This window comes from Vulpes lagopus, chromosome 13 (assembly GCF_018345385.1).
Source record: "Vulpes lagopus strain Blue_001 chromosome 13, ASM1834538v1, whole genome shotgun sequence".
In the NCBI taxonomy this organism is placed as follows: Eukaryota; Metazoa; Chordata; class Mammalia; order Carnivora; family Canidae; genus Vulpes; species Vulpes lagopus.
In genome coordinates, this window is record NC_054836.1 from 34,489,829 (window position 1) to 34,503,105 (window position 13,277).

General features: G+C 34.8%; 1 protein-coding gene across 1 annotated transcript in view; it reads left to right on the forward strand.

Annotated features, from left to right (window-relative positions):
* The window catches only part of ABCB5 (ATP binding cassette subfamily B member 5), a 124,195-nt gene that overhangs the window by 71,326 nt on the left and 39,592 nt on the right, over positions 1-13,277 (forward strand). The window contains exons 16-19 of the mRNA XM_041727933.1: positions 5,157-5,300; positions 6,220-6,324; positions 6,498-6,575; positions 12,785-12,868. Of these exons, the coding sequence (XP_041583867.1) occupies positions 5,157-5,300; positions 6,220-6,324; positions 6,498-6,575; positions 12,785-12,868 (411 nt within the window). The remainder of the gene's footprint in view (positions 1-5,156; positions 5,301-6,219; positions 6,325-6,497; positions 6,576-12,784; positions 12,869-13,277) is intronic.

The following is a 13,277-nucleotide window of genomic DNA, read 5'->3' on the forward strand; positions in this document are numbered from 1 at the left end:
CCATCCTATGGAATGCACACAAAAAAAGGTACTAAAAAGATAATTGAGCTTAGCAAGGTTGCAGAATACATGATCAATATATAAAAATCAAAAATAGGAATTGAAATTTAAAAAATAATGTCACATACAGTAGTATCAAAATTACGAAATACTTGGGGCTAAATTTGATAAAAGATTATAAGATCCACACACTGAAATATACAAAATATCACTAAAAAAATTAAAAGAGACCTAAATAAATTATGGGATATACCATGTACATGAATAAGAAGATTCCATATCATTGAGATGTGAGTTCTCCCCAAATTGATCTACAGGTTCAAGGCAATACCAATCAATATTTCAGCAGGCTTTTTGTAAAATTTGACAAACTGATTCTAAATGGAAATTCAAAAGGATAAAATAAGCAAAAAAACTTTGAAAAAGAACAAAGTTGGAGGATTTGTCATACCTAATTTCACTTCTTAGTATACAGCTATATTAATGGGAATAATGTGCTATTATTAGCACAAAAATAAGCAAATCGATCAATAGAGCAACATAGAGTTAAGAAATAGACCCACACGTATATGGTTAATTGTATTTAAACAAAAGCCCAAAATCAATTCAATAGTGAATGTAGAGTCTTTTCAAGAAATGATGCTATACTTCTATACAACTATATACAAAATAATCATCCTCAATCCATACCTGAGATTATGGATAAAAAATTAACTCAAAATGGATTACAGACCTTACTATAAAACCTAAAATTAGAAAACTTCCATAAGAAAATCCAGTAGAAAATCTTTGTGGCTTTGAATATAGCAAAGATTTCCTAGATACAGCACCAAAGGCACAATTCATAAAAGAGAAAAAAATGATAAATTAGACTTCACAAAATCAAGATCTTTGCTATTTGTAAAATACTTTTAAGAAATGAAAAGATACACCAAAATCTGGGAGAAAATATTTGTAAGTTATATATAAAGGAACTGTGTCCAAAATATACAAAGAACTCCCAAAGCACAATAATAAGACTACCAGCAACCCAATTGAAAAATGGGCAAGGGCAGCCCCGGTGGCACAGCGGTTTGGCGCTGCCTACAGCCCGGGGTGTGATCCTGGAGCCCCGGGAACGAGTCCCTCGTCGGGCTCCCTGCGTGGAGCCTGCTTCTCCCTCTGCCTCTCTCTCTGTCTATGAATAAATAAATAAAATCTTTTTAAAAAAGTTCTTAAAAAAATGAGCAAAAGATTTGAATAGACATTTTGCCAAAGAAGATGTGCATATAGGAAACAAGCATACAAAAAGATGCCAGACGTTGTTAGTCATCAGAGAAGTGCAAATTAAATTCATAATTGAGATATCATGACACACATCTATTAGAATGGTGGAATCTAAAGAGACTTACTTTAGCAAAGTGTTGGCAATGATGTGAAGCCACTATTACTCCATATTTTCCTGGTGGGAACATGAAATGGTAAACTCAATTTGGAAAACAGTTTGGCAATTTCTTAAAAAGTTGAACATACAACTATCTGATCCAGCCATTCCATCTCTAGGTATTTACCTGAGAGAAATGAAAACATATGTCCACACAAAGACCTGAGTATGACTATTTATAGCAGTTTTATTTTTAATAGCCCAAAACCCAAATTTATGTCAATGGGTGAATGGATATATACATTTTGGCATATCCATACAATGGAATACTACTCAGCGATAAAAATGAATGAAATGTTAATTTACACAATATTATGAATGAATCTCAAAGTAATTATGTTGTGCAAAAGAAGCCAGATGAAAAAGAATACATACTGTATGATTTCATATATCAAATTTTAGAAAATGCAAAATAATCTGTAGTGACAGAAAGTATGTCAGTGATGTAGGGGAAGAGGATTGGCAGCTGAGAGGTGTCGGAGGAGAGGATTACAAAAGGCAGTAGAATCTGGAAGTAATGGATATGTTCAATATCTTGACTGTGGTAATTGTTTCATGGATATGTAGTGATGTCTAAACTTATCAAGTTGTACATTTTATTTTATTTTATTTTATTTTATTTTATTTTATTTTATTTTATTTTATTTTATTTATGATAGTCACACAGAGAGAGAGAGAGAGGCAGAGACACAGGCAGAGGGAGAAGCAGGCTCCATGCACCGGGAGCCCAATGTGGGATTCGATCCCGGGTCTCCAGGATCGCGCCCTGGGCCAAAGGCAGGTGCTAAACCGCTGCACCACCCACGGATCCCAAGTTGTACATTTTAAATACATCCAACTTGTATGAAAATTATAATAACTCATCACAGCTCTAAAATATGAAATTTAAAATTATTTAGGAAGGTGTGTTTTTTAACAATTTTTTTAAGATTTATTTATTTATTTTAGACAGAGAGCAGCAGAGGGGAGGGCCAGAGAGAAAGGATGAGGGAGAGAATCTCAAACAGACTCCCCATTAAGCATGGAGCCAGATACGGGGCTCCATTTCTTGAACCTGAGATCATGACTTGTGCCAAAATCAAGAGATGGACTATTAACTGACTGAGCCACCCAGAACCCTTTTTTTTTTTTTTAACTTTTTAAAGCCCTTTTGTATATCATTATAAAATATTTATAATTTCATATACTTTTATATCAGATTCTCTTAATCAGATGCTATAATCTGAAATATATTTAGGTAGCACAAAAACTTTCATGCTCTTACTGCAATTTTTCATTTTGTTTTTGTCTTATTCTTTTCTATCTTTATAACATTATTTAAGTAATACCCATTTTTTACCTGTTATTGTATATTTTTCCAAAGTCAAAGGGATACATTATTCTGTAGGAGTGAGAGAGCTTGCATACATTTGCTGTCTCTAACTTACTGGTGTTAGGTACTAGGACACACTAAATCTTAGCTTCATTACAAAATGAGGTAATTTTATAAAGAATTTGATGGATAATCTGTGCTCAGTGCTTGACAATGAGTTGGTATGCAACTTTTTAAATTTTTTTTAAAAGATTTTATTTATTTATTCATGAGAGACACAGAGAGAGAGAGAGAGGCAGAGACACAGGCAGAGATAGAAGCAGGCTCCATGCAGGGAGCCCAATGTGGGAATTGATCCTGGGTCCCCAGGGTCAGACCCTGGGCCAAAGGCAGCGCTAACCCGCTAAGCCACCCGGGCTGCCCCACTTTTTAAATTTCTGTATATTCTTTTGAACAGTCACCTAACTGAAAATTGAGGCTTTTTGTAATGATGATATTCAGAAAACTTCAGAGGAAAGATAATAGTCAAATTATTAAGTAACCCAATATAACTGTGGTTAACCCATCCTGAAAATAGATCATAAAGGCTGTAAAATTTTAAAAGTTCTATTGTTCAAACAATACAGTTTACATTATAGTTGCCAGACTAAGATTAAAGCAAGAATTACAAACTATTTTATTGTTGTTCCTGAAGAATTCTCTTATTAGGTTCATAAATGCCATGATTTCAAGAGTGAAGGCCAAGAGGAAGTTTTAATATCTGCTTTCCCATTCAAAATAATCACTCACGACAAAGTTATTTACAAGATTTTTTAGATTTCTGAAATAAATCTACACATGCTGGACAAGAGCAAGGAGAAATCTAATGATCATGACAGCTCCCTCCTCATTAACCCTCCACACATCCCATAAAGGGCTGACAGATATACTACCAGAAGGGTTGCTTGCACAGGGTTCTCTCTGCATAAGACCTGAGATTTTACATAATATAATCCTTCTTCTATAATAATACTGAATTAAACTTAATTCTAAAAATAATCCTAGAAGATAGGAACTGATATCATCACTCTCAGAAAGATGAAGAAACTGGAGCTTGGGGAGTTTAAGTAATATGCTCAGATACTGCAGCATTTTCCTTATAAATGGGAACCCCAAAACAAGAAAAAAATGTTTCTGTAAATAAGTCATGAAACTGGAAAACTTTCAAGCCTGAAATTCTAGTAAAATTTTTACTTCCTATCTATGCTTAGTTCCTTTTGTCTTATCCTAGGGTATAATATTCCATCTAGTTTAACAGAAATAAAGAAAATATGTCTGTCATTTCTTCTGTGAATCTTAGCTGTCAGAATTTGTAAGTTAATCTGTACTTTTTAAATGACAGTAACAGTGAAATACCAAAAGGATAAATTGCACAAATAGTTTGGGGTAAGATTCTTCTACATATTGAGGACATCAAGTAATATGGGTGGCAAAATTTTTCTGAGAAATATTCCTTTTTTGTATGTATTTTTTAATTGGAGTTCTATTTGGCAACATAGTATAACACCTAGTGCTCATCCCATCCAGTGCCCGCCTCAGTGCCCATCACCCAGTCACCCCATACCCCCACCCGCCTCCCCCTCCATTACCCCTTGTTTGTTTCCCAGAGTTAGGAGTCTCTCATATTTTGTCACCCTCTCTTATATTTCCCACTCATTTTCTCTCCTTTTCCCTATAATCCCTTTCACTATTTTTTATGTTCCCCAAATGAATGAGACCATTTAATGTTTGTCCTTTTCCGATTGACTTACTTCACTCAACGTAACACCCTCCAGTTCTATCCACCTTTAAGTAAATGGTGGGTATTTGTCGTTTCTAATGGCTGAGTGATATTCCATTGTATACACAGACCACATCGTCTTTATCTATTCATCTTTTGATGGACACCGAGGCTCCTTCCACAGTTTGACTATTGTGGACATTGCTGCTATAAACATTGGGGTGCAGGTGTCCCGGCGTTTCATTGCATCTGTATCTTTGGGGTAAATCCCCAGCAGTGCAATTGCTGGGTTGTAGGGCAGGTCTATTTTTAACTCTTTGAGGAACCTCCACACAGTTTTCCAGAGAGCTGTACCAGTTCACATTCCCACCAACAGTACAAGAGGGTTCCCCTTTCTCCATATCCTCTCCAACATTTGTGGTTTCCTGTCTTGTTAATTTTCCCCATTCTCACTGGTGTGAGGTGGTATCTCATTGTGGTTTTGATTTGTATTTCCCTGATGGCAAGTGATGCGGAGCATTTTCTGAGAAATATTCTAATTTTAACTCTGCCACCTATTATTTATGATATTTTACATTATAAATCTGTTTAAGATTAACTAACTTCTGTAGGTTCCATTATGCTCTCAAACTGAAGTTTTAACTAAAGCATTTTATTCATAGCCAGGTCTTCCTGAAGTTTCTCTGTTTAAAATTTTTAAATTAATCAAGTCTGAATGGCTTTCTGTGTTTCTGGGGACACTGGCTGCTGTTCTAAATGGAGCTGTTCATCCAGTATTTGCCATTATCTTTGCTAAAATCATAACTGTAAGTAAAGCTAACTTAACTTGCTAATATTTTTAAGGATTTTAAGCAAAATAAAGCCTGAGAGAACAGACCTGTCGTACTCTGACCCAACTCTGGGGAAATTGGGACTTGTGGTAGATCACCCATAGTGTTGGATCCATAATAGGAAGGTTAACTAATGTTCTCTCAGGGGATAAACCAGCCTCTATTGTGAAGTCTTGGCTGGGCCTTGTTGACTGGGCAATCAGTAAAGAAATTACTTTGTTTTCTAATTTTGACTCCAGTGCTGTATCAGCATTCCAAAGCACTGAAGCAATAAAATAGACAAATACAACTACTCCTCTCAACTAGTCCAAACAATGGCCATTTTTTATTACCAGCCAGCTCAAGGAGAGGAAATAACAAGAGCTTGGGATTGTGCCAAGGAACTCAGGAGGTTGATGAATTCAAGAACCCAGTCACGTTAAGTCTTCAGTCTCAGATTTGCACAGCTATGCTTTGTCAGTATAGATGCCAATATATGTATAATTACTAATTTTAGGAACAATGCCTAGGGACATGTTTTAAGGTCTCAGATTGCAAGGTAGTACCTTAAATAGAAGAATAGTAATAAACCTAAGTTATTAGCAATTATTAGAAATAGTAATTCAAACAAACTGGAAGTTTCTTTGAAAATATACTATGATAATAATAACAGAAGACTCATCTGATCTCATATTTACATAGTTTAAGAGAGAAAGTTGACAGCAAATCATTTTTTATCATATGTAATGAATGTAGTGGATAGAATAATGATATACTTCTTTTCCCCAGAAATGTACGTATAATCTTATTATGTTGAAATCTGTTCAAAAATTCCTGATGGATAGACATTTTAGTTTTTTCTTCCTCTTTTTATGTTTTCTTCCAATCACCTGATAAAAAATCTATTTCTTTTCAGATGTTTGAAAATGATGATAAAACCACATTAAAGCATGATGCTGAAATGTATTCCATGATATTTGTCATTTTGAGTGTTATTTCCTTTGTCAGTTATTTCTTTCAGGTAAGTTTTTAATGAATTAAACAAGTTTGAACAGGATTATTTTTTGTGTCATTCTCTCTGAGTTAAAAATAATAATATAATAAAATATAAATAAGTAAATGTAGTGACTAAATGTTACAAAGAAATAGAAAAGAGAATTAAGAATAAATATAGATTTTCTTTTTGTTTTCCAGGGGTTATTTTATGGCAGAGCAGGGGAAATTTTAACCATGAGATTAAGACATTTGGCATTTAAAGCCATGTTGTATCAGGTCAGTGTTGATTTTTTTCTTATTTTATTTAAAATGTATTTTTAAATATTCCAACTTGTAGTTTTCAAGTAGTTGTAGTTTTGTCAATTTCTTGACATAATCTTTCCTTTGATCCCTTAAAAGCATCCTTTTTGTTTCTAAGCAGAATCTAACATCAGAATTCTTACAGTATACTTTTCTAATAGAAGCAAGTCCAAAATTGTTATGTTTGAAAATACAACTTATAGAAAACAAGATTTAGAGTCTATTCCTTTTTCCTTGTGTTTATCTTGACAATTTTTTAATGTATAATGTAGTGTTCTGGATCAGATTGAAAGACCATATAAAAACTGAGAAGAGTTACAATATCTCAGGAAACATATTTGAAAAGGAGGAGTTAATTCGTCTAGTCTCATCCATGTGCATAGCTTAAGTTTTTTCACTCTGCACTTTTGAAAGCAGCCAGTCTCTCTGTCCTTCATCAGAAAAGAATTCAGGTAGCAGTCTCCCTGGCAGGTTGGCCTGCCATACACAGATGGTCAGTCACAACTAGGAAAGAACTAAAACTAGGTAGATCTAGTAGTAATCTTGAGAAGTGAAGGCTGGGGGCAAATGGCAGGAATGTCTCAGATTGGCACTTCTAAAACTCTTTCAGGAGGCTGAGATATATATTGGGTTCCTTGAAAGCCAGTAATCATTTGGAGCCCTTCACCATACTTTCTGTCTCCAGAGCTCCCTGGGCAGGAGCAAATAGCTTCCTGCTGAGGTCATTTCTTGTCAGAAATAGAATTACTGCCACTCCAGCTGAATCATCAAAACCAGTTTTTACATCTTGTGACAGTTAGCAGTAGTGCTCAGAAGACTGCCATGTAACAAAATTCCTAGGTTTTTGTACTCTTGGGGAACTATAAGCTACAAAATTCAGTAAAGCCAGAGCAAGGTTTCCCATAGCAACTTGATGCTTTGAAGCAGCTGGTGCCTGACACTCACTGCTCAAAGATCTGTCAGAGATAATTGAAGACTCTCCTTAATCCAGAAAAACAAAAATCTCCTTGAGGGATCATAAAATCATGTAATGCCTGCACAACTGCTCAAGTTGAACTTCTACTTTAATTTTGCTTTTTATTTATGAATACTTTATATCCTTCCCTCATCTTTGATGAAATTAGGTGGGATTTTATTTTTTTAGGTGGGATTTTAGTCACTAATACTATATTTTTCACTTATTGACAATTTTTGTCCATTTTTGTTTTTCTGTATGAATTTAGGTTTTTCCACATTCAAGAAAATTTATTTTAAGTTTCCAGGAATTTTTTACAATGTTCCCTGAATGCCTGACTGTTTTGAACAAAAGGATGTATATAACTTTTTCAAACATTGCTTTGAACTTTGTAGCTAGACATTAATGGCATGCTTTTGGTGAAGTCTCAGGTCCAGGAGCCTGTTTAACCCAGTGGTTATTATTAATCCAATATCCTGAAGGTTGATACTAGACATTAACACTCTGCCTACCATTAGCCATGTGTATAGCTGGACAGTAATATTCTTGGATAAAATAGCCTCTGCCCATAAGAATGCCCAATTTATAAACCAAAAACTCTGATCCTTCAAGAAACATACACATTCAAAGACACACACAGAGAAACTCTGGCCTATTCAGCAGATGTTATTAAATTCACCCATAAATTCAACCCAGCCCCTTTTAGCTCATTGTTTGTTTTCTCTCTTCATACTGTACCATTCTTTTTCCTTCTTATCTTTGTTTTTTAAAATTGGAGGAAAAGAAGAGTCGTATATTTGGCCTTTTCTTTATAAATACCTTCCCAATTTCAGTTTTGTCTATAGTAAGGGATGTTCCTAATGTGCAGTTTTGCCTAACTCTTATTACCTGGGTTTTGTCCTAAAACTTTTTAAGTCTTAGAATGCATGCTGAGACTTGCACTGTTTTTTATAACTATTTTGAAACCTCATTTGAGGTAGAGGTATTTACAGAATCAGGTGTGGTCTTTTGTAGGTATAAAATCTGTTATTTTATTTGATTACTTGACATCCTTCCAGTTAAAAAGAATGTTCTAAGTGTTGCTGACTTCAATGGTTGTAAATAATTCATTGCTCAAAGCTAAATTTATATTTCTTAATGATAAATATTGACCTGTAGATCTGTTGGATTTCTGAAAAGATACAATTTTTGCCTATTTCTCTTTAAATTAGATTGGCTAGGGCTTCTTTAGGGATCTTTAAATCATGAGATCATAAAATTAATGGTGATCACTAAGGGATCTCAAAAAGCTACTTCCAAAAGATTTGAGGTAACAAGTCCTGAAGCAGGAGAAACAGGTAACTGAGACTCACCTGTAATGTTTTCAGTTAAATGGGAGGTAAAACCTGATAGTTGACTAAAAACTCTAGCATCTGGCTGCCTAGGTTCAAATCCTGGCCTCACTTGCACTTGCCAGCTATGTGGTCTTGGGCAAGTTATTCAATCGCTCAGTACCTTGGCTTCTTCATTTTTAAAACGTGGATAGTCATACTATCTACCTCATACAGTTATGATGATTAATTGAGAAAATGCATACCAAAAATATATACATCATGGTGTTATTGTAAATTTTTTTACTTGTATAATTATTGACAAGAAAAATGGATTTACTAGTATCAAAAACTCGATTGTCTTTACTTACAATCACTTGACCATCAGGAGAAGAAAAAGCAAGTTAACTTTAACTCAACAACAGCTATGTTCCAGAAATTCTAAGTGTTTTAGCATATATTACCTATATTGGAATGCAGGACCTAGAGTACACATTGCTCACTTATTGGAAAGTAATTTTGGACATCTTGCAGATTAGACATCAGATAGTGACCGAGACTTGTCACATATATATCCTATGCCTAGTGTGTTATACAAGTTACTCTAGAATCAAGAATGTAATATTCCACAATAAATTATCCTTCCCAGATATTTACTTTACATTGTAACTAAAATTTCTTTGTGTATTCCTTGCCATGTTGAAATATAGAAATAATTAGAAAATGTAAAGTTTGTCTTAATTTTTTTGAGTATACAATTAAAAAACAGATAATGTCTTCCAGTTCAAGAATGCTATAGTTATTATCGATGTTGATGCGTGTTCACAACGTGTTAGGCTCTTGAGCGGGGTTGTTTTCAAAGTGATGATTGGTAGTGCAGACTCTGTAGGATGCCCTTTGGGTATCTTGTATCCTCAACTATTTGGAACACCTTCCCAACAAGGGCTTGCAGAATAGTGCTGTCATACTGGGGTAGTACCCACCCTTGCTCTTGCCATATTCCTCCATAGGAACTTTCTTCTCACATAACTATGTGATTAATGCACAGCTTTCTTTCTGTTATGCTTCTGTTTACTTTGTTGGCAGAAACATGTAACCTGGGTGTCAGAGTCCTGGCTGAGTTATAAGCCAACAATTCTTTTGCTCTTCACTTACTAAAAATAAGTCATTTTTCAGAGCCAGGCTCCATATGATTTTAATCCACAAGAGATATAAGTGGTTTGAGTGAGTGGGAGGAAACATTCAATAGCTAATAAAAGAAAATCAGAATTCCTCAGGCTGAGAAGTGCTGAGAAGTATTATCTCTATTTGCTGTTGAAAATGAAATTGGCTATAATATTATGCTTTTATTGCTTGTATTTTTGACCTGTCTCCTTCAGATTGCATGCTTCCTGGCCACGGGGGTTTTACATTGGCCTTTTTGCCTTGTTAGCCTCTCACAAGGCCCAGTGCTTATACAATCTAGGGAGTAATATGAAGTGTCAGGGAAAATCTTGCCTATGTGTATCCTAAAGAGAAGGAGATAGACTTTTTATCATTAATCAGCTTAAGACAGAACGGTTTGGAAATATTTCTTTTTTTTTAATTTCAAGTTTTATTTAAATTCTAGCTAGTTAAAAAATAAATAAATAAATAAATTCTAGCTAGTTAACATATATGGTAAAATTGGTTGTAGATATAGTATTTAGTGATTCACCTACAACATCCAGTGCTCATCATCAGTACCCTTCCCAATACCCATCACCCATTTAGCCCATCCTCCACCCACGTCCCTCCATCAACCCTCAGTGTGTTCTCTCTACTTAAGAGTCTCTTATAATTTGCTTTCCTTTCTTTTTTCCTTCCCCCTATGTGTATATGTTTTGTTTCTTAAATTCCACATAAGAGTAAAATCATACAGTGTTTATCTTTCTCTGACTGACTTATTTTGCTTTGCATAATACACTGTAGTTCTATCCTGTTGTAAATGACAAGATTTCATTCTTTTTGATGACTGAGTAATATTCTATTACACAATATGTCTGTGTGTATGTGTGTGTGTGTGTGTGTGTGTGTGTGTGTATCACCTCTTCTTTATCCATTCATCTGTCAGTGGACATTTGGGTTTTTTCCATAATTTGGCTATTGTTGATAATGTTGCTATAAACATCAGGGTGGATGTGCCCCTTCAAATCAGCATTTTGGTATCCTTTGGGTAAATACCTAGTAGTGTGATTGCTGGGTAATAGGGCAGTTCCACTTTTAACTTTTTGAGGAATCTCCATACTATTTTCCACAGTGGCTGCATTCTCACCACCTGTATGGGAGGTTTCCCCTTTCTCTACATCCTTACCAACATCTGCTGTCTCCTATGTTGTTGATTTTAGCCAATCTGACAGGTATAAGGTGGTATCTCATCCTGGCTTTGATTTGTATTTCCCTGTTAATGAGTGATGTTGAGCATCTTTTCATGTGTCTGTTAGGGATCTATATGTCTTCTTTGGAAAAAATGTCTGTTCATGACTTCTGCCCATTTCTTAAAAGGAATATTTATTTTGGGGTATTGAGTTTGATAAATTTTTTATAGATTTTGGATACTAAGTCTTTATCAGATATGTCATTTACAGATAACCTATCCAGTTTCATAGGTTGTCAACTAGTTTTGATTATTTCCTTCACTATGCAGCAGCTTTGTATCTTGATGAAGTTCCAATAATTCCTTTTTCCTTTTGTTTTCCTTGTCTCCAGAGACATGTCTATCTAGTATGAAATTGCTACAGGTAATGTCAAAGAGGTTACTGCCTGTGTTCCTCTCTAAGATTTTGATGGTTTCCAGTCTCACATTTAGGCCTTTCATCCATTTTGTATTTGTTTTTGTGTATGGTGTAAGAAAGTGGTCCAATTTCATTCTTCTGTATATCTCTGTCCAGTTTTCCCAACACCATTTGTTGAAGAGACTTTTTCCATTGAGTACTCTTTCCTGCTTTGTCTAAAATTAGTTGACCATAGACTTGTGGGTCCATTTCTGGATTTTTCTGTTCTGTTCCAGTGATCTGTGTGTCTGTTCTTTGTGCCAGTACCATACCATCTTGATGCCAGTACCATTCTGTCTTCTAACACAGCTTATTGTCTAGAATTGTAATGCCTCCAGCTTTGCTTTTATTTTTCAAGGCTGCTTTGGGGTCTTTGGGTGATTCCATACAAATTTTGGGATTGTTTGTTCTAGCTCTGTGAAAAATGCTGGTGGTATTTTGATAGGGATTCTATTAAATGTGTAAGTTGCTTTGGATAATGTAGGCATTTTAACAATATTTGTTCTTACTTGGAAATATTTCTAAATTGTTTTGTGCATTAACATTTGAAATAGTTGGGCAGCCCTGGTGGCTCAGCGGTTTAGCGCCACCTTCAGCCCGGGGCATGATCCTGGAGATCCTGGAGACCCTGGATCGAGTCCCACGTCGGGCTCCCTGCATGGAGTCTGCTTCTCCCTCTGCCTGTGTCTCTGTCTGTCTGTCTATCTGTCTCTGTGTGTGTGTGCCCCTCATGAATAAATAAAGAAAATCTTAAAAAAAAAACATTTGAAATAGTCTGCTCTTCACAAATTACTTATGGAGTATAATTACAACTTACTTGGTCATTCAAAATGACCATTTTTTATGTTGATTATTGTACAGTCTTGTAGTATTGGTGATGGTTCCAATAATACATTCTTCATTTTGTATCTAAATATAAATCTGTGTGAAGAAACAAAGGTCATTTGATTCATAGTATTTATAAGAATTAAATACTGAGAGTGAGGGGAACAGGTAAATGTCTTCTGACTTATTACACCCGACTCACAAATCAGAAAAGAATCTTTTTAATAACCATGAAGTTTTTTATTTTGGTTTGGTTTGATTTTTTTTTTTTGATAACCAATGTTAATTCTCCTTTTTCTCTAGGATATTTCCTGGTTTGATGATAAGGAAAACAGCACAGGAGCCTTGACATCAATATTAGCCATAGATATAGCACAGATCCAAGGAGTATGTATATCGCTTTTTTTGGTGGGGAGGGAGGGCTTCTTTTATTCTTAAAATGGTGTATATATGTAGTGTGTATGTATGCACACAAATGTATCTGTGCATATTTATAAGCTATACTAAGATGATCCACATCCTTAAAAAGACCAGTTAAGTTTCAGGGCTAACTGAGAGCTCTTAATGAAAGATACAAGGAAACCTTTCAGTTCTGTATATTTTTAACAACAGCAACAAAAAAGTTATTGAATCACTACATTGTACACCTGGAACTAATGTAACATTCTATGTCAACAATATAATCATATAAATAATAATTTAAAAAGGAAAAAAAAAGATTTACCATATGTAATAGGATAGCCAGAGGACTAAAGAAGATACAAAGAATGAGTTAGAGAAAAGAGTTCAGAATTAA